This window comes from Lissotriton vulgaris, chromosome 6 (genome assembly GCF_964263255.1).
Source record: "Lissotriton vulgaris chromosome 6, aLisVul1.2, whole genome shotgun sequence".
NCBI lineage: Eukaryota > Metazoa > Chordata > Amphibia > Caudata > Salamandridae > Lissotriton > Lissotriton vulgaris.
This window is the reverse complement of record NC_141694.1, coordinates 68,047,393-68,074,245: the sequence shown is the minus strand read 5'-3', so window position 1 is coordinate 68,074,245 and position 26,853 is coordinate 68,047,393. Positions and strand designations below refer to the sequence as shown.

Sequence of the window (26,853 nt, the reverse complement as noted above, 5' to 3'; positions counted from 1 at the left end):
ACACCTGATGTTGCTACTACGACATAAGGCCCACTCTGATCCACTGGAACTGATACTACTCCCTCTCTCTGTCCATGGCTGTCCTAGTACCCAATTTGCTGAAATCCCTCATCCACTTCACAATAATCTTCAACAAGATATTGTTGAGATCTATTTTGCTGAGTAGACTGTCCATTTCGTTGATCAAAGTGATTGGAAGGACGATCGTTCGTTTGTGGAGGCATAGCACCTCGCCCTCGACCTCTAGAATTTTGCACAAAACCACCACGACCTCTCTGAGCTGCTGCTGCATTATTTTGCGCTAAGATTGGACATTCATTTTTATAGTGACCCTCTTTCTTACAGTATGCACATTGGTTCCACTGATATTGAGGCCTCGTCGAACTATAATCTGTTCTTTGATATGAACCCTGTTGCATATTAGTCTGATTCGTGCGAGGCGGATACGCCTGCTGCAAAAGAACTTTAGTCTTTAAATCCTTCGTTTTCTTATCTGATTTTTCCTTTTCCTCTTTATCCCTATTTTCGTAATACTGTGCAGTTGCAAGTATTTGCGCAGTTGTGGAAACAGCCCACGCACTCTCTGAATCTTTTAATTTATTGCATAACTCAGGTGACAAATTATGCACAAATTTATCGACAAACAGTCTTTGTCCTCCTTCTGTGCTCATGTCCTGACCACTATGATCTACAAAAGTCTCTTCGAACCTCGTGAAGAAGTCGGAGACACTTTCGTCTTTCTTCTGCCTGCATGCGGATAACTTGTCCCAATTAACACGCAATGCGGGCATCAGAGTCTTCATTAAGTCTATTATTCTACCTGGAAGGTTAGCAATTAGGGGTTCGGGCTTTGCACCACCTGTTTGCTGACCATCCGCTGCAGTGATAGCTGCCCAGTCACCACCTAAGGCAACTTGATGATCCTCTCTACGAATTTTAGCCCACACTGGTTGCGGAACTACATTGCCAAATAACATATCAATGTCTGCTAAGTTCATTATACAAGCCTCAACTGTCTGTGTTAATTCCTTATAGTATCCAGCAGGATTCTTACGTGGATCTGGCAAGGCCTGCTTCACTGCTAACACTTCAGCTCGTTTCCACGGAATGTGTATCCACACCCTTTGGAATTGCGCTGGAGCAGCTACAATACCATTATTCTGATCAGCTTGCACAGCTTCGCGCCAAATTGGAGGAACCTCTCTCATTGGATATTGGCGACTTAGCTTCGTCTTGCTTTTCTCTAAATCTCTTGGTGAACGAAGTGATGGATCACTCCTATAACTTAAAATCAATTCCATCGCTTCTTCTATATTTTCACCCACTATCATTCCAGCAGCAAACTCTTTCTGAACCTTAATTAAGTCTTCTAAATTTGATTCAACATCATCTTCTTCTATTTCCTCACGTAACAACGAGCACATCTCGTCAAAGACATACCGTTGCGTTGGTTCTTTCCACTGCATAAATGTTTCTAGCACGTCTCTCGTACTATATCTCCTACTCTTCGAAATCCATCTGAGAGCCGTGGAATCTAAAATTCCCCGTTCCTCAGTACTTGGAAGCTGACTACGTCTTTGAACAGAGTCAGAAGTAGGAGTCTTGATTAAAGTTTTATAAAAAGGAGACAGAATGTTAGATACAGAATCAGTGATTCTTCGACGAACAGAAAGTGGAGTCAACACACTCGCAGACGCAGAGAACACACTAGAGGTAGGAACAGACAGCGGAACAGTAGAAGTATCGAGAAAGATAGTTTGTGGAACAGTAGATGCGAGCGAGACAGATGCAGGTATAGAAGTCGGCAACCCAGGAAGAGGAGGAGCCGTAGGAACATTTACATTGACCACAGGAGGTACAGGAGCTTGATTCTGAGGGACAGGAGCAGGAACACCAGGTTGTCCAGCAACCGGCAATTGAACATTTGGCACAAATTGGGCCGTAGCACCTTGTGCATACGGTGGAGGTGACCGTAACAAATAAGACAACAGAGGATCGTTTTCAGAGTCCTCTAGTATCTTAGCTGTTTTCGATGGCAAGGCAGGATAGCACTTGTCAATCGCTAAATTGTGCTCTCTAATGGCCACCTCTATGGCTTTCTCTGACTCGTTAACTTGCAGCTGCTTAGCCGCTTGCTCCAGAGTCAACTCTTCTTTCTCTTTCTGTTCTCTCTTTAACCTTTTCATTTCTCTCTGTTTGGATTCTTTTCGCCAGTAACGGAAGGAATCAAACATTGCCGGCCGGGCTTTCTTCCTAAACAATTTTGCTTCTAAATTGTCAAGAATTTCGGGTTCAAAACTACCATGCAGTGGCCAACTAAGGACACCATCTTTCTCAGTGTATCGGACCCATACCTCATTATAAGATATAGGACCCACACCATGTTTACAATATAAATCATATAGGGGAGTCCCAATCGGAGGAACCAGACATGAGTCCTCCAATCGTGAGTCACTGTTGCAACCGAAACAAGACAACATACAGTTTCTCCGACTTACCATTTTTCAGTCCGGAACACAAAACAAACAAAACACAAAACAGATATGTGCACTTGAACCAAGAACTTAGGCCTACCAAAACGAACTGATGTATCGATACCCAAACTAAACCAAATAGATTATCGTAACCAGAACAACCAGTGATAATCTTACGAGACCAAACCAAACCAAGAACCAAAAAGGATTTTAACAACCCTCACGAAGTAACCAGCTAGCAACCACTAAATACTTAACTGAGGCACTGAAGACGTCACCAAGGAGAAAACCCGTCACGTTTCGCTGTACTAAGGACTGCACCTCGGGTCCAAGACAGGGCGACGGTCAAGGCAACGGCCCACTGCAGCCGTCCTGAACGGGAACCCTCGTGGAAGAGAACTTCGGGCCACTTTTGCGATATGCCGGGATCGATGAAGTGGGGCGCCTCCCTCAGGAATCTTCACACGAAGCTTCTCGAACTCTTCAGGCTTTTGGACCGGTACCGAATGACGTCACCCCACATTGGGCGCCAATTGGAGTTCTGGACTTTTTTGGTTCCGTCCAGAGGTGTCAGGGAACAACACCCAAAGACCCCGGAGTTCCACCTGCCTTGGTGCACAAATGAACAGAAACACGGGCTTCTCGATGGTGGCGTCAAAGACCAAAGGTTTATTACTGCAGGGACACAGAAGTCACAGAAACTACGCATGGGCAGTAACTAGGAGCCTGTTCAAATTGTACAAAGAGGGTTGCTCCTTATATACTAAATTTTGGCCTTCAGGCGAATTCTTCACATGTTAGTACATTCCCAAACCTTTGTGTCCTAAACAATAAATATTTGGCGTTGCACAGGAATCGTCAACAATATCTGATGTCAAAACATTACGAACGAGGGGTTCCCACTTTTCCATCATAATCTCATGTCAACTTTTCATTCAAGACCCGGACCGCCTCATCGTAAATTTCGTTACCTCCCCCTAATAAAGGCCCAGAAGGAAAGGAGCAGAGCCAGGTGCAGAAGATAGAAAAACAGCATGATAAGGGATGTTTGTAGGTTGTAAATGGGCAAGGCTACCGGCTTCGGCCGCCTAATCGTGATCAGGACAATGGACACGAAGACCAGTTTAGCAGGACTGGCCTCGGGCAGAGGAGGCAGCCTTTGTCGAGTCATGCAGCTACAGCGTGATCTGGTTTAAGGTGCACGTGTCATGAAAGAGGTGAATCTCCGGCTAAGGCTACGTGTCCTTAATCGAATCGAGATGAAGTGATCAGAGGTTATTGCGTATGTGAGGGCAAGAAACACAAAATGGCGGCCATGATCTAAGATGGATGCCGTGGGTAGATCAGAAATGTGTTTATAAAAGGAGTGCTCTTGCTCGTAGCGTAGCGAAAACACCAGGATATGCTAAATGGATCATTTGCGGTTCGCTGATACCAATATTATGTATTTCCGACAATATTGAAAACACGGGTTCAAATCGTCACGGAACCTCAATGGTATCCTAAATAACTTACACCACAAGAAACATCCCCTCCAGAAGTCAGGTAATGCCGATCTGGCTAAACAATGTATATAAAGAATATCATAGGAAGAAGAAAAACTTACTATAAAGTAAAAAAAACTTCTATTATAAAAGTGTCTCCCAGACCTTTATAGGTGATTGGTGGCCTAGTTGGAGACCAACACGGCCTGACACCCTAGGGCATATTGCCTGAGGTCAAGGGCAACAAGCCATCACATTTTCATCAATCTTGGGACAAGTTGGCCCAACCTGTGCATCATAAACCTTTGGCTGCCAATTTACAACACCACAATAAGGAGCGGGGATAGGAATTGCCTGCAGTTGAGGTAATATTTATGCCTTCACTAGACACTGTTCCTTTGCCATGAAGGAAGTATATGCAAGCAACTAGCATTCAAATAATGCAAGCATATAGTCTGAGCCAAAGCATTGGTTCAACTTGCCAAAGCACTGATTGAGTAGAACCAAAGAGTCATTATACACCAGCCTACAACTGACATAACAATATGTCTCTAAATGAACACTGACTGAAGCCATATAACTTGCATACTGAACTGCTTATAAGAAACAATCAACAGATTCGCTTCTGTACAGGAAGTCACTTCTCTTAATGATAGCCTCTTGAGTGGAAAGCTCATCCTCAGAGCACAGGAAGCAAAGGGAACCTCCTTCAGACATTAAAATCATTACCAATCAAAAAGTAATGACACTGAGGTCATAACCATCAATCCTCACCGGAGTACACGTGGTAGTACTGATAACCAAAACTGGACCAACACAACGTCCTAATAAGGCTACACATTACCCAACATACGCTATCCAACGCTTTCCCTACTGTTGCACTCACTGGAGTGGGAATAGTAATTTTAACCCCTACGCTATCCAATGCTTTCCCTACTGTTGCACCCATTGGAGTGGGCCTCTACGCTATCCAACGTTTTCCCTATTGTTGCACCCACTGGAGTGGGAATAGTAATTTAAACCCCTATGCTATCCAACCCTTTCCCTACTGTTGCACTCACTGGAGTGGGAATAGTAATTTTAACCCCTACGCTATCCAACGCTTTCCCTACTGTTGCACTCTTTGGAGTGGGGATTGTAATTTTTACCCTTACGCTATCCAACGCTTTCCCTACTCTTACACTCTTTGGAGTGGGAATAGTAATTTTTACCCTTACGCTATCCAACGCTTTCCCTTCTGTTCCACCCACTGGAGTGGGAATATTAATTTTTACCCCTACGCTATCCAACGCTTTCCCTACTGTTGTACCCACTGGAGTGGGAATAGTAATTTTAACCCCTACGCTATCCAACGCCTTCCCTACGCTTGCACTCTTTGGAGTGGGAATAGTAATTTTTACACTTTTGTTATTGTACGTTAATAATATTGGCTATTATTTAATTATATTTTGTTACTATATATATATATATATGTTTTAACAAATATGAATTAAAATGTTTTTTTAACTTTTATTAATTATTTAATTATTATAAGTTAATTTAAGTATTTTTAAGTATATTTTAGTAATTAATTTTTAATATTAATTTAATTTAACATTGTTTTTAGTAAAGTCGATATTTTTAACAACTATATTTTAGTAAACAATATTTTTAACTCGATATTTTTGTACTTACCTGTTTGTAGATAGAAACTCGATATTTTGTCTGTCGATATTTTGTCAACGATATTATTTCAGTGATCCCTATGTCCTTCCAAACGGTAAAACAATGCATCAGAGTTATGGGGAGCAGACCGTGAAGTAGTGTGGCTCACTGGTTAGAGGCGGCAGACCCGAGAGCAGAGGACGGCCCGGGACCAGGGTTCGATTCCCGGCGCGGCAGGTTTCTGGACCAGGGTCAGCGGACTCGATAATTCTCTCGCCTCGGTGCCCACTCTGATCAGCGATCACACTCGGCAACTCTGGGCATTAGCTTGCCTCATCTTCACTAATGGCCCCACCAGACCGCCGGGGATGCCTGGTCTCACCCTGGAGATACCCATTAAGGGACCATCTCTCAGGGAAGCCAGGAAGGGTTTCGCAGCGGTCGAAGCGCCTTGGGACCCTACGGGTAAGTAGTGCGCTATATAAATGCCAATACATTTACATTTACATACCTTTAGCAGAGAATAGTTACTAAGCAGTCCCCGTGCGGAGCCACATGCATTGAATCACCCTGCTTCCAACACCAGTCCCCTCACAGCCTGAGATTAGAGACAACAATAGCCAACACCATCACTTTGTGTCTTTAGGAAGGACTGAGAGTGTATCTGTGCTCTAAAAGCTCCTTGTGGTTGAAATGAGCATTGGGTTTGATGAAAGACAAGATTAGATATTAGGCCTGGGAATTTATGTGTGCTGGAAAAACCTTCCAACATGTGTGTATTATGCACATTTGTGAACGTTCTTCCCATTTCAAAGCTGCAAAGTTCAAATGTGTTGCCTGTGAGGCACTGGTTTAAGCAGATAATGTTTTGAGAAAACTTCAATACTGCAGCCAAGGTGCTACAGCGCCCCTCATAGAGATAATAAGCACTATATAAATGCTACAGATTTGGAGGCAATTTGTGAACATGTAGCACAGTTTCACAAAGGGAATACGTGCATTTATTGGCTCAATGCATTTGCCCTGGTGAGGCTGCTGGGAGCATTTGTGTTCTTTCAAGGCCTTGTTTTTATCTCCTTTCTGCCCAGTAATTTTGCCTTTTGTCTGTTCTTTTTATTCTCTCGTTATTACCCCTCAGATCTGGCAGTATGGAGAATGGGTGGACGTGGTGGTCGATGACAGGTTACCAGTCAAGGATGGCAAGTTGCTGTTTGTGCACTCCTCCGACCTCAAGGAATTCTGGAGCGCGCTGCTGGAGAAGGCCTATGCCAAGTAAGTGGTCTTTGCTTCCCCCCACCAAGCCAATAAAGTCCAATGATGCCCTGAATCATATCTTACCATTCCATAGGGTTGAATTTACAGTCATCACTACAGTGGCATGAGGTTAGAAACTCTAACAGCGGCTAGAGTTTACAAACAGTGACCTTATCAGAGGCTCGCGATTACAAAATAATGACCACACCAGAGGCTTGAGGTTACAAACACTGACCACATCAGAAGCTTGATCTTACAAAAAGTGACTGTACCAGAGGCTTGAGTATACAGGGACCACCTTGAGGCTTTAAGTTACAAAACAATGACCACACCAGAGGTATGAGGTTACAAACAGTTATCATACGAGAAGCTTAAAGTTATAAACAGTTACCAATCCAGAGACGTTAAGTTATCCAGTATTTGGGTATCTTTCATGGATTCACATTCTTGAATCATTCCCTAGTCATCGAAATGGGAGTCCCACGGTAACATAATCAAGCAGTAGTTAACAAATATCATAAGCTATAATGGCCCATACCATGTTTTAGCATATCTATGCCCATTTTTTAAAAAAGGACCAAATGTTTAATACAACCAATCAGCTTCTAGCACCCTCTAGAACACTCCCAGCAGAGGCAGATTCCCTCAGATGTTCACCGCACGTCGTGTGGGAAGGGAGTCTCCTTGAGTTCTACTCAGTTCTTCTTCAACTTTCTAGATTTTTTCCAGGAAATTAAATTTTTACCTGCATGTCTGATAAAAAAAGGCTTTTTTTGCCTATGTAAGATCTGTGTCAGGAAAAGAGTTCATGTAGATGATCCACACAAAGACTGCATTAATTCCCTCCACCACAACCATGATGGCTGACAGTGCAAATTATGTCGCACTTTCTCATTAAAGACTGCGTTATAGAAAGGGGAGGCTGCTTTTATGGCTCCAATCGACAAAGCAACAGAAGTCATCTGATGAGGAGAGCGATGGTTCATCTAGGCCTCACAAGGGAGGCAGATCACAGGAGGATACATCTGGAGAGGGCGGAATACACCTCAAACCCTCCCAGGAGAGAAAAAGCACTAAGAAGGAGAAACTTCATAATGTCTCCTCAGAGCCTGCGTCTTTCTTACCTACCACACCTTCAAGTAAGGAAAAAGACTGTCCTCAAACCTCTTCCTCAGATTCTATGAGGCACAGAGCTGACAAAAAAACATTGTTGTTGACATCATTGACAACAACACTATGCTCATCGATGACTACAAGTACTATAGTGTCATCGTCAGCGCTATTGAAGCCAGGAACAGTGACTGTAGCCATCTGTGGTCCTTTACAATTGATGAGAATCTACCAATCTAGGAGCCCATCGACAGTGAGTATTCCTCCACCGCTTTGGCAATGACAGAATCATCAACGTCAATCCTTTTAACTAAGACCTCATCAAGGAACATCTCATTGACGTAGACCCTATTGACGAAGGCCCCGTAAACAGCTGATCTGTCGACAACGACACTGTCGACGACAGAAACTCCTGTATCGTTAATTACAGTACCGTCAACGCCACCATCAGCGAAGGTAAATATTGCCAAGTTGACGAAAACCTTCCTGCATCCGGAGGTATCTTCAGTCCGATTTACACTGTGCCTCCTTCACACCTGTTGGACTTGCAAGACTTTTATGATGATGATTATGGAATGTATAGGGTAGCTCACAGCCCGTCTGAATTACATGTCAAATGCCAGGAGAAAAATTTGAGTTATGAAGATGAGGAGCAATATTATCAACCATATCTAGCTCCACCACTTCATTTCCAACCTTATGGCTATCCTCCTGAGCCTTGTCCTAGAGAAATGTCACACTAGCCACCTTCTCTATTCCAGGACCTTCAGGCGATGCTGGCGGACTACAGACAGTAGTTTCCACCTCAAGGTTACCAAATAGAACCACCACCACCTCAGTCTGAACCTCCAAGAGCACCAGTTTTTTCTCCCACTGGTGACACCTACAATAACACTGCACCCACTAATAGCGGCACCTGCCACTGAAGATCCCTCATCCTCAGATGAAGATAGAAAACAAGGAGGGATACCGGATCTTCACCCAATGACGGATCCTTGGGACAATTATATTATTCCCACTCCCTCCCCTCCACCACATCGCCCAGCGGACTCGCCTCCCGAAGACATTGGGGATTCCACAATTTAATGGAAAGAGCAACCCCCAGGTTCCATCTGCCAATCACTGTGAAGTATACATCCTGTATGACTTCAAAGAGGACCCCCCTAATTGATTACATCTGGCAGGAGGGAGTCAAAATTATGGAGACACCAGCTAAGATATCGCCAGTGCTCCCTCGGATTGATAAGAAATACAGGGCTTCAGAGGATTCCCCTTCTTGCCTCACAGGTCACCCAAGGCCAGATTCTGTCATTTCCCACGCAGCACAGAGGATATCTAAAAATTCAACCACTCCCATCACAACTCCCCCTGATAAAGAGGGGTGCAGTTTGGACATTATGGGGAAACGTTTTTCCAGCATGGCTGCAGTCCCAGTTCGGGCAGCCAACGCCCTAGCAGCCATTGGCCGCTATGACCGTTAGATATGGTCTGACATGGCTTCTATGTTAGACCTCATCCGAGAAAATAGAAGGCAAGAGGCTGGAAAGATCCTTTTGGAAGGAGAGTGAGTGGCCTCAGAGACTGTGCTATGGACAAAGCCAATACAGGTTTACGCAGCTGCCAGGTTCGGCAGTGTAAAGGCGACAAGATGGTAAAGTGCTATTACCTTCAGACCCGAAGTTCACACAAAGATATTAGACATGGCGTTTGATGGGTACACTTACTTTGGGAAACATATTGACGAGGAGCTTGTAACTATTAAGACTGACACAGCAAAGGCTTTGGGCATCCTGCTATATAGAAAAATGCCTTTCAGAGGAGCCAAAGGACGTTGTTTCACTGCATTCAGAGGTGGATATCAGAGAACCCACCAGCACCAAGCCTATCAGCCGCAATATAGACATACCTACCAGAATCCTACCTACCGCCAGTCCGCTGTGGCTGGTTTCTCTCATCAAGGGGGCCGCAAAAGAACAGAACACCGACCCATGGACGAGACGCCAGAAGAAAATAATGATATGGACCAGGTACCAGCTTCCCTCCCTTCACCCCATCCTGTGGGTGCAAAGATCTCCATTTTCTTGCGACAATGGGAGGAAATAACGGACCAATGGGTATTAGATCTGCTCACCTTTGGTCATATTCTAGACTTCTCGAAAATACCTTCCACTACTCCACCTAAATGAGCCCTGGCCTTCACTTATTGCACAAGGAGGCAAAATTCATGCTCTCAAATGGAGCGATCAAGGAAGGTACAACTCTACAAAAGGGTCAGCGTTTCTACTTCTGTTTTGTCTTGATAAAAAAGAAACTAGTGGAGTGGAGACCAATACTTGATCTCAGGCAGCTCAACAAGTTCCTAAGAAATCGAATACTCAGGATGGTAACTTTGTCCGAGATCCTACGTCGCCTCAACAGAGGAGACTTTATGACCTTCCTCAGTTTGGAAGACTCATGTTTCCACATCCCCATCCATCAAAAACATCAACTACCTCAGATTTACGGTAACTGGTACACACTACCAATTCAAGGTCCTCTCTTTCGGCCTCAAATCGGCATCCAGGATATATACCAAATGTCTCACTCCAGTAGCCACAGCCCTACACTCTGAAGGTCACCAAATATTCTTTTACCTGGATGACTAGCTGTTGAAGGCGCAAACAGCACGACAAGCTACCTGAATGACAAACACTTGTCTTCAATTGTTCCACAATTGAGGACTGACAGTAAACTTAAAGTCATTATTTCTTCCTAGACAAATTATGTCATTTCTGGGATCCAAACTAGATATAGTCCAGTGCAAAGTCTTTCTATCAGCGGAACGCCAGATAAGACTACAGCAGTTGGCTCTAGTCATCTCAAAAAAAGGTACATTTCCGTAAAGAGGTACAAATGGCTCCTAGGAATGTACTCATTTGCAATAGACCTAGTGCCCTTGTCCAGACTCAAGATGAGACCTCTTCAGGAGGAACATCAACATCAGTGGCTGCAAACATCGGGATCCTTTGAAGACATTCTTCATGTCACCCCGATCATGAAAGCAGCAATGCAATGGTGGTAGTACAGGCCAAACCTCTTGAAGGGCCTCACTTTCTTGCAAGGGATTCCAGATTCCATCCTAACAACGGACGCCTCTATGGGAGGCTGGGGAAGACACTTACAGGACCTCCAGATTTAAGGCAAGTGGTCCGAAACTCACAAATGCAGAATCCAGAATCAACAGTCTGGAACTAAAAGCCATAGTCCTCTCTCTAGAGGCTTTTTTAATGAGGATAGCTGGTGCTACCTTGCTGGTTCATATGGACAATACAACTAGTATGTTTTATATAAACAAACAGGGGGGAACCAAGTCTCTCACGATTTCGCAAAAAGCTCAAGAGTTATAGGAGGGGACAACGGACCATGGTATATCTCTCAGAGCTGAACACATTCCAGGCCTGCACAACACAGCAGCAGATTCTCTTAGCAGAGCACCAGACAGTTGTCACAATGGGAGCTCTGTTAATACCAGTTGGACAGAGTATTCGCACTGTAGGGAAAACCATCGCTAGATTTATTTGCCACAGACAACAACGCCAAATGCTAGTCCTATGCCAGCAGATTCCCTCTCCCAGGTTCTCAGAGCAATGCCCTTTCGATGCGATGGTCAGGTATATATGCCTAACCCTTTCCCCCATCCCACTGATCCCTAGAGTGCTGACCAAAATGAAGCTGAATGTTGCTGCCTGATACTGATAGCTCCCAGATGAACCAGGCAACATTGGTCCCCAGAACTTTTTAATCTTTCCGAGTCCAGACCTATACGCCTGCAGCCATCACCTTCTCTCTGACCAGGAACAACAGACAGGTGTGCCACCCGGAACCAGCGGCACTGCACTTGCATGCTTGACTCCTGAGTTCTTGAAATTCAAGGAAATTAACATCTCTCAGGAATGCATGAACATTCTAGCAAAAAATAGAGCTGAAAGTACCAACAAAACATACAGATTGAAATGAAAAAGGTTCTGCTTCTGGTTCCAAGGAAACAACTTGCATTCATTTCACATATCTCCAAAGCAGATTTTGCCATACCTCCTCCACTTTTCGAAATCAGGTTTGGCCTTCGCCTCAGTCAAAGTACGGCTGGCCTCTATCTCTTGTTACAAAGGAGCTTCTAAAGCTCCTTCGCTTTGTGCCTCTAACTTGGTGAAACAATTTATGACGGGTCTTTTCCGCACCTTCTCTCCGGTGCGAGCACTTCCCCTGAATGGAAGCCTAACGTGGTTCCAGCATAGTAGATGAAACAACCATTTGAATGGATTCACAGAGCTGAATTACATTTCTTGACATGGAAGGTCGCTCTTCTCCTGGCTCGCACCTCAGCTAGGAGGGTGAGTGAAATACAGGCATTCACCACCAAGAAGCCATTTCTCCAGTTCAAAGAGAATGCTGTGATTCTGAGAACTACTCCTACCTTTATCCCTAAAGTACCATTTAAGTACCACCTAAATGAGCCGGTTATACTCTGTTCATTCTTCCCAAATCCATCAACACCAGCAAAGAAGGCATTGCACACACTTGATGTAAAACAATGCCTCAAGTTCTACCTGCAGAGAACAAAGGACATCCAAAAGACGGATGAATTGCTTGAGGCTATGGCCAAGCCAGGAAAGAAACAGCAATCACGAAAGATACAGTTGAGAGATAGATTTCTCTGACAATTCCGTTTTGTCACATTAAGGCTAACAGGCCTTTGACAAGAAGGACTAAAGCTCACCCCACCAGATCAATAGCTACGTCAGCAGCCCTTTTCGCTGGAGTGACCCTGGAAAAGATTTGTCATGCTGCGACCTGGAAAAGTACTCATATCTTCATGCATCACTACAGTCTGAAATCTGCACAGAGTGCAGACGCAGCCATTGGCCAGGGGTTACTATGCCAGCTCTTCAACTATGGTAAGACTCTCCCCGGCAAGACTCTCTCTGGCAAAGAGAGCCCTTATTCTTCTGGTAACAACAGGCACATATAAGAATATGATTGCGTACAATATTCATAAACATGTTTATATATGTATTAGATTGTTTTTTTCTTTCCTTCCTTTGATATTTTGCAGATCAAGATGAGATTATATAAAAGGTAAGTTAGCATTTTCTCTGAATCATTACATAACTTGTCTCATATTCTTTATTTAAGAGTATGTTTTATTGGTTATGATCTATTCAGCCAGAATATGTAGCAACACTCAAAAAATTAAATAAGCATGCGGACATCTATCAGTATATCTAGTATAGTATTACAAACTTTGCTAGCAACATACTTTAGATGTCTCCCATCATCTACAACAGGCAACATGGTCTTGGGTGTTACTGTTTGCTATTCTGATTCAAGCATGTGAATCTATGAAAGATACCCAATACTGGATAAGAAATAAATTACTTACCTGTAACTACGGTTATCCAGTATTGGTATCTTAGATTCACACGCAACCCACCCTCCTCCCCATAGAGGCTTTTGTAATTTGGTTATGGGATACTTACGTCCAACATGTGCTTGGAAAATCTGAGGAAATCTGTCTTTTCTGGGAATGTTCTAGAGGGTGCTAGAAGCTGATTGGTTTTATTAAACATTTGGTCCTTTTTTTTTAAAGGGCATAGATAGGCTAAAACATGTCATGGGGCTATTAAAGCCTATGATATTTGTTAACTACTGCTTGATTATGTTACTGTGGGACTCCCATCTTGACGACAGGGAATGATTCTAGCATTTGAATCTATAAAAGATACCAATACTGGATTATCATAGTGATAGCCACTCTGGAGGGAAAGATACTACTCCATATCCAGTAGATGTTTAAAAAAACTTTACAATATTCTATATCAACCAGAGATCGGTCTACGAGCTGCCAACATGTTACACCTGATGTTGCTAACATTCAGATTCAGTTAAAGAATCCATTCCCTTCAGAATTTTGAAGGCTGATAATTCGGAGGAAATTGCTGTTTTCTTTTAATGTTATTTCGTGACTTTAGTATTTTAATTATAATGATTAGTGGTGATAAAAATAGGGACAATAAAACAAACTTAAATACAAATGCATATGAATATCTTTTATTGTTTTAGCAAGTGACTTCACCAAATTTAGAACTTAATTTCTCAAAGAAGCTGCCTTGCTCCGTCGATGAATTTGACAAATAATTAATTAACCCCATTTGTATTTCGCCCTGGTTACACAAACATTTCCTAGAACCAGATAAACAGTATTTTGTGTGCTTATAGTTATATGTGATTAACTCTGTAAAAATAAAGAATGTTTTCTTTTGAATGTACTTGTCTTTGAATAACTTTGACCCTGCTGTATCTTAAGACAACATTAACATTGTTTATTAGTCACTCCACAGCCGGTTAACTCTCTCATTACTTTACAATGACAAGCCACAAATAGGACAAAAATACCTATGAATTCAACCCATCATGACTTTGGATCAGAACATTATATTTACGTTTTCCTTGAAGACGAGAGATTAGGAACTGGTCTTCCATCAGTGGAAACTTCCATTTATACATTGCATGCTCATGCTTCAGTTTTGTGAGTTTTTGGTTTATACCTGAAGCTTTTGGGTAATTTCTCTGGATTTAATTTGAACCCCGTTGTCTATGAGGATTGAAGCAAGGAAACCTTCTCACAAAACACACTGTCTAAAAAATCAATTACACTTTTAGTGTCCACCTTATCCACAATGCAAATCTCAAACCACCATGAGAGCATATCTGTTACTACAATAATGTTCTTACCACTTCATCCTGCTAACTTTTGGGTCTCTTTCCATGGTAAGTTTGGACAGCCCAAAGCACCTACAGGAGGACTGAAGGTTTTGCAAGACTTGCCTGCCGCATTACAGCTTGCTCATATCCTCACAAACATCTCAACGCTGGACCACCAATACAGGATTTTGAGTCTCCTTTTTAGTGCACATGATGCCTGAATGCCCATCATGGCAGAAACCTGTAAGGTTCTCTAAAATGCCCGGCAGGAAAAATCTGCTGTCGATGCCTAGTGGATCATGAATGGCATCTCTAGTCTGAGGTGGTGCAAGGTCTTGGCTAGATCTGTTTGCCTCCAAAGAGAACGTGCAGTGTCATCAGTTTTGCTTGCTGGAGTTTTCCAATGCGGCTATTGCATAGTTTCATTTTGACTTCCTCTCTGCCTATGATAGGAACATTGCCTCCTTTATGAATTTGTGGTGTGGCAGACGATTTTACCTTAATCCGGTGGGAAAACTCTTTAAACTTACCAATTTTCCCATAGAAAATATTCTGGTAATCCTTAAGAACCCATTTCTTAGTGTGTTTGCCATCGCAAAATAATCAGACTTGTTCCGAACTGTTAGGGTCAAGTGTTATATGTAACGCCCTTGGTCCTTTCACCCTAATAACGAAGGACCATCATCTACAACATTTGGCTCTTTGGTTCTTAAAGTCCAACACAAATAACCTGTGCCTTTTCTACTGTGAAGCTTTTCGGATTCACATCTGTGAGTTCTAGGTGTGGACCAATGTCTCTTGCAAAATAGTTTTCCCATACACTACGAGCAGTGATGGTGAAGGGGGAGCCCGAGTCTGCTGTCACCTGTAAAGTGATACCTCCAATATGAATAATACATAACGATTTATTCTTGTCATTACTTTTGATATTATGAACAACATTTTTCGTCTTGCATCAGAGGCGGCTCCTTGAGGGAGTGCTGTGGTGCGGTGGGGCTTGAGAGAGGCATGGTAGGGGGTAGTAAACTCCGGCATATGACCGAACGGATTAAGTAAATAAAGAAATAAATAAAATAAATTACATTGTGCGCGCTGCAATGCCATATGGCGATGCAGCGCGTGCAATGTAATTTGTTTTATTTATTTGTTTATTTACTTAACTCTATTCGGCCGTATGCCGGAGTTTACTACCCCTCACCTTGCCCCTCCCCCGCCCCGCTCCACCGCCCGCAGCACACCCTCGAGGAGCTACCACTGGTAGGCATACAATACTTCAGAATCCTCCTCTACTTTGTTCCCTGGACGACTCAGAATCACTTTTTGTTAAACACCGTACTCTATTTTTCTTTTTTCTTACACATTCTAGCAAACTGCCCTTCAGTGCCAAACTCTAGGCACTTTCCTGAACTTGCTGGACGCCTTTCCGATCTCACATTGTGTGTACTACAACTACAACAATAACAAGTAAACGTGCTCTTCCCTGGTTGGCGCTACTGTCTTTGCTTGGGCCTTTATTCAAATTAGCCCTGTCATGCATGTTCAGTTTGTGTTGTTTTTTCCTTTTTAACAGAAGGATTACCAACTTGAGGAGACACCGCCTTGGCACATCTTTCCAAAAGTTCAGCCTTCTTTACCTAGGCTCTAATATGCCTTAAGCTCGACTCTCCTTCAATCCAAAGCCTATCTTGGGTTCCTTAGTTCTGTGTGCACATGACTATGTGATCCTGTATCTTCTCGTCAAGAAAATTACCAAATTTGCACGTCGTAGCAAACGTTTTGAGAATGGATACATATCCCTCAATAGATTCATTCCGTTGTTGCTTCCTTTTAAAAAAATGTACGTCTTGTAACCAGCTCTCTCTATATTTTATGCATTTGTGAGCAGTGGTCGAAGTGGGTAGGATCGGAAGGGCACGGCGTGCCCCTACTCCCTTAATTGTATGCAATCCGTTCCACTTCTTTTCTGTTTTTAGAAATGCATCCCAGGTCAGTAAAAATAGCAAAAGCCTTTAGATAAGGTTCGGCCCTTCGTGGCCCTTCGGCGGGGTGGGCAGAGAAGGAAAAGGACTCTGTGTCTCGTTCTTGTTGACCAGAGAAGACAAGGACAGTGTCCGCTTCCGCTCTCTCACGTCTTCCCCTTATTGCCTCTCTTTCTGTCTTCTCTGTTGCTGGAAACCGTTACTTACCCTCTCTTTCCTCTATTTGTTCCCCTGTGAAATAGATCCAAAAAAGAAAGAAGCCCTTTTGCTGCAAATGTCTGTAATGTATTGAAGACACTTCTCATAAAGAATTTAGTAGTTCTTTATTTGTAGACTGAAGATAAACTGCGGGTACCCAGGACCCAGGAGCACGAAGACCGGTAGCGTTCATACAGGCTCAACAGAGTTCTGAACTAGAACATGAAGGGAACCAATAGCCTTACTAATACTAATTTACAAAGCAATAGACCTAACAGGGAAGAAATACTGACATAGCATGCCACAATGTCTTTTTCTGACATTTTTCTATTCCAAAGTGCAGCCTCAGGGCGGAGAGAAAAAAGCTTAAAAATACAAAAAATAACTAAACAAAGCAAGTCAGAGTGGTCGCAATGTGGCCAGATTGGTTTTATTCACACCGAAACACATCAGGGCCCATTTACCGAGTTTGCCAGTGAAGTTCACTTTTGTTTTGTCGTCTTTCTTAAACAACTGGGCATATTTACAAAGAAGTGAGAGAGCGCAGTGTTAGGCTTCTTGGCTTAACGCCACACTCCACCACTTCTGAAATGCAGGACTGCACCAAATTTACAACAATATGGTGCAGCCCTGCGTTTTCCCCTGTGCTAGCGAAAATGTCAGCTGCCTAGTGCCAACGCAGTTACTCTTGCACCATCGTGCAAGGGTGCCTGCATTGTGGTGGAATGATTGTTTATGGGCAGAAAGGAGTCTCTTCCTGCACATAAACAATCTTGAATGGTGATTAATAACTTCTATGTGTGGTGCTTTGTGCAGCACATATAGAAGTTGCAACTCGTCATTTTTTAAATGACTGTTTATGTGCAGGAAGGGACACCTTACTGTACATAAACAATAATGCATGGGGTTTTGCTGTTTTTATGTGTGCTGTACATTGCAGCACACACAAAAACAAGGAGAAATAAAGACCACGCTGTCCCTGCTTACATTTCACATGCTTTACTTAATCTTGCATTCCCTATGAGGAATTGCTTTTTCCGAGATGTTATTACTTTTATTCAGGGAGCATATTACTCGACTAGTGCATAATTTGAATTGAGTCTCATCCAGGTGTTTATAGTGCAGCACAATTTGGTTATCGCTGAAGGCAGTGCTAGTTTCTCTCATTGGGGCGGTGTGGTGTTTAGTGGGGGAGAAGATGTGGCACTATGGCTAGAGCAGCCGAATTTGCAACTGGGGAACCAACTTCAGCCTTCATGACCGCTCCATCAAACCACTCTTCTGAGGGAGCACATTCCCATGCTTGACCTTAGAAGGCCCAGCTAGACTGTAGAAGCCATGGTGTCTTAGCACCAGCAGGTGGACCCTACCAGTGGCAAGTGTGGGCTAACCTTGAAGGCCTGTCTGTCACAATCCATGCTGAAGATCACCTCCAGTCTTGAGGGCAGGTTTACGAACCAACACACACCAGAGTGACAATGACTCTGTCACTTAGGTCACAGGACCCTTTAAGTCAGCCCATCTCACCCATTGGTACCTTAATTGGTCGTGCAGGGCCGGCCTTAGGCATGTGCAAGCTGTGCACCTGCACAGGGCCACCAAACCCCAGGGGCCACCACACCAATATATATCCTTAATATATTTATCCTCTGAGGATGGATACATATTTGTGTGGCGGCCCCTAGCAGGGATTTGGCGGCCTCCGGCTCAGTTCCACTTCTAAACACCCTGACCCCCCTCTTTACTGGCCTCCGCGCTCTGCCTCACCCGGACCCCATCTTCCGGGGCCCCCTACCTACGCTCCCTGCCCAGGGCCACCATGACCCTAGAGCCGGCCCTGGGTCGTGTTTCAGCAGTACTAGTGCAACTCACCAGGGATTGGCAAAGCAGGATTTACACGCACACCAAACTAAGTTCGCGAACTTCAGGGCCTCTCTGCTCCATGCACAAGAATTTTTAACATGGGCTGCCTGCTTAGGGGGCAGTAGAATTATGCAGCAAAAGAGAACACATTTATGCCACAGTGTTGACTAAATTATGCAGCAAACAAAAAGGCTGCAGCGTAATGCGGTATATTTTCTGATGCATTATTATTTTTACATTTTTATACATACTAACCCCTAGATGCATCAACGTTGTCATTTGCGATTCCTTAATTGCGAAAAATAAGGAATCGCAATTAAGGATTCGCAAATGGCAATGCATCATTAAATTCGCAATTTTATTGGAATTCGGTAAAAATCGCAATTTTTACCGAATTCCAATAAAATTGCGAGTTCCAAATAGCGAATCCTATATTCCCATTCATTCCTATGGGCTGAAATGCCCATAGGAATGAATGGGAATTGCGAATTCGCAATTTCAATTCGGAATGCATCAAAGCCTTTCAAGGGTGGAGAGGGGGGTCCAAAGGACCCCCCCCTGCACTCATGAAATGGACATTTACATGTGAGTTACATACACACATGTCCTAAGGACATGTGTGCCTGTAACGTACACGTTTAAAAAATGCATTTTCATGCGTTTTTAAACATTTTTGCAAATTACCACGAAGTTCAACTTCGTGGTAATTTGCATTTGCAATTTTGGAAATCGCAAATGTTTTGGGGATGATGCATTGCTGTTAAGGAATCGCAAATGTGCGATTCCTTAACAGCAATCGCATTTTTTGGAACTCGCAAAAAAAGCGATTTCCAAAAAATGCTTGATGCATCCCAGTAACCAATTTAGGAAGTGCAAAAGGCCGATTTATGCGAATCGCACCGTTTGCACTTCCTAAAAAGGTTGATGCATCTGGGCATAAAAGTCTCTACACATATTTTGCCTCATTAGTACCAGTATAACAGTCAAATGCAGCAGTAAGAAAGGTTACCAGTCAACCTTTGCAAAGGTACCTCCACTTCGCACCAACGCAAGTTACATTTTTTGGTTACTTTTGATCCATTTGAGCTACAAACAATGTATTAGTTAAAATCATCAGATTTTGCAGCAGATGATGTGTTATGTGGCAAATATGCCAGAGCTATAATTAGGTGGAAAACATTTGCAAACTGGGATATTTTGTCATTCATGTTTGAACTGCTCTTGTGGAAAAAGGGAGAAGTGCTGACGACAAAAACTGCATGGCTCAGAGACAAATGGCTTGTACTTCCACTTTCAAGTGTTTTGGGGATATTCTGTTATTGGAAACGTATCCCACTTTGTGAATACATTTTCATGTGAATAACTCATATTCAACCTTTAATAAACATGTGTATCCATTGGTTGACTTAAATAATGTAATAAGTTGTATCTGGTCAGTGAAATACTAAACAAATACTAAAAACTGGGATCTTTTTCTCTTTCTGGCCACACCTCTGACTCCGCTCACTGACCTAGTCCACAGGTTATTCCCACCCCCTGATTCTCCACCCACAGTTCCCGTATTTTTTTCCCCCACTTCGATCCACTGTCTGTGAGTCCTTCAGGACCCAGGAAATGCATGACGGTTCTCTTCTTTCTTTCTGGTGATAACACACTACCATTGTCTTTCAGTGTAGCAATATAATTAAAGAAAATACTCCTTCCATTCTGCCCACTTGGTTTGGTTCCCACGTGGATTGGTTACAAATTCTTTAGGTGTGTTGTAAAGAAATTTCTGCACTCCTAGTGCTCTGGCTGAGTTAGTTTCCATGGTAATTAGTCACAAAAGTGACAGAAAAAAATAAAAACAATAGACCTGTTAGGACACTAGCACAACACAGGTGTCACTAAGTGTGTAGTTGCAACACTGCAGCTCTGTTACTCTGTTATTGAAAACAAGCAAAGATCACTAAGAGCAATAGAACTATATACTGAAAAATAAAGGCTTACTTTTTGTTAATTCTATGTCAGGACAAGAGGCTCCGATTATGCATCTCACATTTCTTTACTGAAATTTCTCAGCAGCCAATCAGAAAGTAAAAAACAAAATACACACTACAATACCCATAAACCCAATGGGTATCACATGGTAACCATAGAGTAGACCCCTATAAAAGGAGCACAAGAGAATACCATATCCTCTTTCTTTGCTGCTCCGCAGCCAGTTAAGTGCATTACTCTTCTTATTACTTGTTTAATGTCACTGTATACTTTATGAATTGTGAATTGAGCGCTTAGTTGTTACCTATCCTCTGTATTTACACTTTGTGCTGCTCGCGCTAAGTCCGTTTCAGCGTTTTGCGCTGTGTATGTTTCTGCGTTTCCTCGGTGCAGTCTCGGTGTTCTGCTGACTCGCGCATCATCTGCTGTTGTTGCGCTTCGAGCGTATTCTTTTCTAGCCCGATCATTTGTGCGTGGAGTTGGGAGCGCGGTCCGCCTCCCGGTTCCGGGCACTCTGTGCCCGGGCTGTGTTTATGTGGAGCGGGAGAAGGGGTGTAGACGGCCGAGCCTCCTGCGCGCGGTCCTCTGTCCTGGCCCGGGTCACGGTCGGTCCACGCCTGCGTGGCGGCCATTTCTTTGCATCCGGGTTTTGTTTGTTGTTTAAACGCCGGATTTAAATGAGCGCGGGAGCAGCGCTATTACTCGCTCTTTGCCCACAGACCTTGGCCAGCCCCTATTTGACGCTCGAGTCTTCTAAAAGGATTTAGGCTGTAAAACAACACTTAGGCACTGCCTAGAGTGGATTTTTAGGCGAGCCCTCCCTCCACAATTTATATATTTTGCATACTTTGGTGTTCTGGTGTCACTGAGTTGCTTTGGCTTGCCTGGGGTTTGCCACTCCCCCTTATTATATCACTGCCTGTATTTTGTCTGTTTTCCCTGTGCTGGCGGTGCATATTGGCTCCTGTATTCCTCCTGTGGGCACATTTGTCACTTTTTAGTGTCACCATGTCGGATTATTACTACAACGACGCTGAATACTTTGAGGAGGAACCCTCTGGGTCTATGGAGCAGGAGCTCTTGATGTGGGTGTCCAGCACTCCGTGAATAAGGCCATGGTCAGGGCCATTGAACACTTAAAGCATCATTTATGTCAATATGCCCTGCAACAGGGTTGGGTTCCTAGTTCCAAGTCCCTTTCTTCTCCTGGTTAGAAAGGTTCAAAGAACCCGCATTCCTCCGACTTTGCTAAATTGGTGAAGCCTCTGTCTTCTGACCATTCCTATGTGTCTGCAATCAGACGTGCTTTCTAGCTCGCCTCTGTGAGGTGATGGTGATTCTTTCACTGATACGTCGTCTGAGTCGGAGCCTTCTCCTCCACCAGATAAGAAGCAACGCAAAGAGCGTTTTGTGGATGCTCCATCTCATCCACAGCTACTTAATTTTGATCCCACTGCAATTGTCCATCCTAACTCCTCTTCATGGCTCCCCTCTACAGAGGTTGCTCAGTTTGTGAAGTTGCACCTGTGCCTCGCCTTTGATAAGGATGTTAGGGTGCGTTTGCGCTCCGAATGCCCCAGACCAGATTTGGCGGACAAAGTTGCAGATACTCCTGAAGTGGATCCTTCTATGCTCATCTATCTCAAGAAATATACCAAAGATCCTAAGAAAGGACTTGACCGTTCCTGGAGATCCTATCAGGATAAATTGTTAGATTTGACCTGTCCTCTAACCAAAATTTTAGATTTGGGTTTCAAGTCTAAATTGTCTGGGCAGATCATAAACCGGATGATTTGATAGGTTGGGCACAACGGGCTGTCTGTTTATTGGGCAATGGTAATTGTGTCATTTCCGGTGAAAGGCAGGGCTCTATTCTGCTCAAACTCAGGCACAACCTAGAAAGAACGATCCAAGCAACTGCCCAGTGGATAAAGATATGGGTCCAAAGAGCCCTTTACCAACGGACATCATAGACGAAGATGTCAGGGATACAAAATCGAAAGCGAAACAGAGACGAGCAAAAAAAACGTAAAGGCAGAAAACATAAGCTCTGCTTAAAATGCGAAGGATTAAGGCAACTCTTTGGTCGATCTATTACCATGGAGCAAAACAAATCACAATCTGGGGAAGAGAAAACTTCAAGCCAAAAATCCAATGAAACAGGCCAAATATCTGAAATCCTGGAGAGTCCAGTTAACATCGGATCAGACGAACAAAACACACACCTTCAAAACGGCAAATTAGCATTTGCACAACCAACAAGGAACCCCCCAAAGTCTGCTGACACCGGCTCGTCAAATGTGCAAAAAAACAACACAAAGATCAGACACAACCTCCTGCAAAATACAGAACGAGGTCTTACCCCGGTTAGAATTGATAAAAGAGTAGAAAGTCAAGGAACAGGCATAGCACTGACGGAAAGTCAATTATACGATATCAATCAAGCAACTGCGATATTACATATACGGGGAGACCACACAACAATAGAATCAGCACCAGTAAATCGGACAAGCAACATGCATCTATTGGGCGGAAGGGGGAGACACACAGATACCGAAATTCTTGTGCCCCACCAAAGCGCAACTGACCAAGCCCCAGGCGGAACAACCAATACTGACACTTACATGGTAAAAACAAGATCAACAGATTATGTGGATCTGGAAACACCCATAGTCAGCTACAATAGAGGGCGGTGCAGAAATGAACAAGGGAATACCCCAGAGGCTATATGGTTTATCCCAGAATATACCTCGAAAGGACGACATGATATCCTAAACAGAACAAATATACTACGACTATTATCCCACATCCACCCACTGGCAAACGTATCAAGCACAGACCTGTTATCCATTGAATTTGTAGACTTAGAAGGTACAGGAAGGGAAGCGACAAAGGGGACTTGGGCCTCGGGAAAAACAACGCAGAAAATTCTATCCGAAGCCGAGGTATTTAAGAACTGGGGAATCACGATAAAACCAAATACAAAACCAAGATACCCAGACATCCTGTTCCCAGAAGCAAAGCCGGAGCCCAGGGATAACGCTTCCAGCCACAGAATCTCGGTTCTTGGAGGCGCGGCAGGGCCATGTACAACAGGTAGTAACGAGAACACTGAAAGCACCTGCTGGTTAGGAGTGGACAGGGTAGTTTCAACTGAGTTGAAAGATCTAAGACTGATTGTGAGAACTATAAAAAACAGCAACTGACAACCCGACCAAAACCCCGGGGAGCACACGCTAAACCAACTGCACATATGCTCCTGGAACATCAATGGTCTATCAACCAAAATGCTGGATTTTGAATTCATAGCCTACATAAGATCTTTCGACATAGTGGCCCTGCAGGAGACATGGCTAGCTGAACCTCCACATCTCCAAGGATACTTACGATTTTTTACAGATGCCAAAAGGTCAGCTAAGTACGGGCACCTCAAAGGTGGACTAGCGATTTACGTAGCAGTCACTAGTTTTGTCAGGATAGAAGAAATACGCTCCTCTTCAGAAGCCAATCTTGCAATTAAGCTAGCCCTAGCACCCCAAGATGAGGAGAAAGTTAATAGTGACTGCATGTTCATCAATGCCTATATCCATCCCAAAGGGAAAAAAAAAGCAGGTATGGAATTATACAACTTCTTGGAGGAATGTCTTATGGAAAGGTCTACAACTAATATTGTGCTTAAGGGGAATTCAATCTTAACCTTATGGGTACGCCACAAGAAGAGGCAAATCTATCTCAAAACATGTTTTGGGACCTACCACTACAAGAGAAATTTCAAATAACTAAGCAAACAAAATTAGGAGCACAGACACTCGAAGAATTAGAACATTTTAATATCAGAGCCCTAAATGGCAGGTTCGCGGGAGACAGTCCGCTAGCTCCAACTTATCACTCTACAAGGTCAAACAGCATATTAGATTATACTTTTGTTTCACTACCTCTTTTTCATTACATAACCTCGTTCCAGATAGGGAAAAAAACTGACAGTGACCATTGCCCTCAGGAAATGGCTTTGAATATAGTGAAACCTACACTCGAGCGATCAAAAGCCCCAAAAGAGACCATTCATACTGTCAATTTAAAAAAAATCAAGTACTCAGCAGCAATGGGTGAGATGTTAATAGGAAGTGCACAACAACACTTTTTAGAGCGCACTGGATTAAACAAGGTTACAAAATGGGAACAATTTACAATCATGATGTCGAACTACGCAACACAGCCCAAAGCAGTTGCAAAGATCGGCAAAATTGAAATCCTATCGAGAGAGCAGAGAGGAAAAATTAAGGAAGCGAAAAACATGATATACCGCTTAATGAGGGAAATACAACTGGACCCAAAAGAAATAGCAAAGCAAAAATCACCTTCGGACACTGAAATCCAATCTAAAAAAGTTGAAATGGGAAGCAACCAAATCAACAGAGGAGGACGTGTGGGCAAAACTGCACTCAGACACTAAACAGAATGATGGGGCGAGGTTTTGGAAAACCATTAACTCGCTGATACGTCCGGCAAACCTGGGGGTCTCATCAAACATTACAGAGGAAATATAGGCATCCTATCTTGACATGCACTTCAATCAAGAACCTCCTAAAAACAAGGTCCTATCTACATTAGATAACAGAATAGTCGACAATGCCAACATTTCACAACAAACCCAATTGTGCATCAAAACTAAAGACAAATACGAACCTACCAACATCTCAAAGCTCCAACACAGCATTGAATGTCAAATTAAAAAAGGTAGAAGGGAAGGAGCTCCGGGACCTAATGGAATCCCCCCGATCCTCTTCAAGCAAGACTCGGGTTACTGGGCAGCAGCTCTTGAACCCCTTTTTTTGGAAATCAGGTGCTCAAACATCTTGCCAGATTCCTGGAAGGGCTCTATAATAACCCCAATATACAAAGCAGGGGACAGGGCTCTTCCTCAAAACTACCGACTAGTGGCCCTAATAGACAATGAGGCGAAGTACTTTGCAGGATTACTGCTGCAGGAACTACAGGAATGGGCTGCAAAGAAATCGCTGATACCGGTTTATCAGTCAGGTTTTGTTAAAACAGTGGGCACGATGACTAATATCCTAACCATGGGCCTACTAATAGATAAGGCAGAGACGAAAAAACTGCCACTACATCTCTGCTACATAGATTATAAAGCGGCTTTCGATAACATCAACCGGAATCTCCTGTGGTCTAAACTAAAGAATTGGGGGATCTCAAAACCGCTGCTGGATCTGTTAATAAACCTGCACACGGAGACCTGGATACGGATAAAGGCGGGGGACGGCTCACTGCTGTCCAGGCGCATACCGACAAGCAACGGCCTCAAGCAGGGCTGCGTTCTGGCCCCAACATTGTTTAACCTGTTTTTGGGCGACCTGGCGCCAAATCTGATTGACTGCAACTCACATGGCCCCAAACTAGGAGGGCTTAATATACCATGCCTCTTATATGCGGACGACATTGTTCTTATAAGCCACACCAAAGTAGGGCTTCAAAGACTCCTGAACATCACTCAGAGCTATTTCGAGGCAAATTATCTAAAGGTTAACCTCGAGAAAACCCAAACTATGACCATCAGTAAAAAAAAAAGAAAAACCTTCACGTGCCTCTGGAACAAATCTCGCATTAAAGACATGTCATAATATAAATATTTAGGCGTGAAAATTGACAACGGCGGCCGATTCACTGCTCAAAGGTCTTGCATCAAAGGCAAAGGGATAGCTCTGGCAATTGCTTTAAAAACCTTGAATAACAAGCTATCTGGTCCATCATTAACACCATTGGTACAAGTTATCCGAGCAAAACTACTGCCAACAATCACTTATGGAAGTGAGGTCTTACGAGGCAGAGATGCAACAATACTTGACAGTACAATCATAGCCGCATACAGAATCATCTTTAGTCTTCCTAAGTGGACCTCCCCATCACAGATTAGGCTGGAGTTTGGCATTCAACAACAGCTCCTGGCACGCCAGGGGGCCTACATCTGTGTATGGGACAAAGTGAGGAAATCTGCACAGGGAACCTTGAACGAACATCTATGGAGGGAAATAGAGCAGACTTCGACCTCGCCTGCAGCCAAATATCTTGCAAAAAGTCTTGTAAACACCGGGCTGGAACAGCTCTGGG

The 26,853-nt window shown here is 43.5% G+C and overlaps 1 protein-coding gene across 2 annotated transcripts in view; it reads left to right on the top strand.

Moving 5' to 3' along the window:
* The window catches only part of LOC147706797 (calpain-1 catalytic subunit-like), an 861,968-nt gene that overhangs the window by 451,831 nt on the left and 383,284 nt on the right, over nucleotides 1-26,853 (top strand). For both annotated transcript variants that reach the window (XM_086925930.1, XM_086925929.1), the window contains exon 4: nucleotides 6,741-6,874. In XM_086925930.1, coding sequence (XP_086782056.1) covers nucleotides 6,741-6,874 — 134 coding nt within the window. The remainder of the gene's footprint in view (nucleotides 1-6,740; nucleotides 6,875-26,853) is intronic.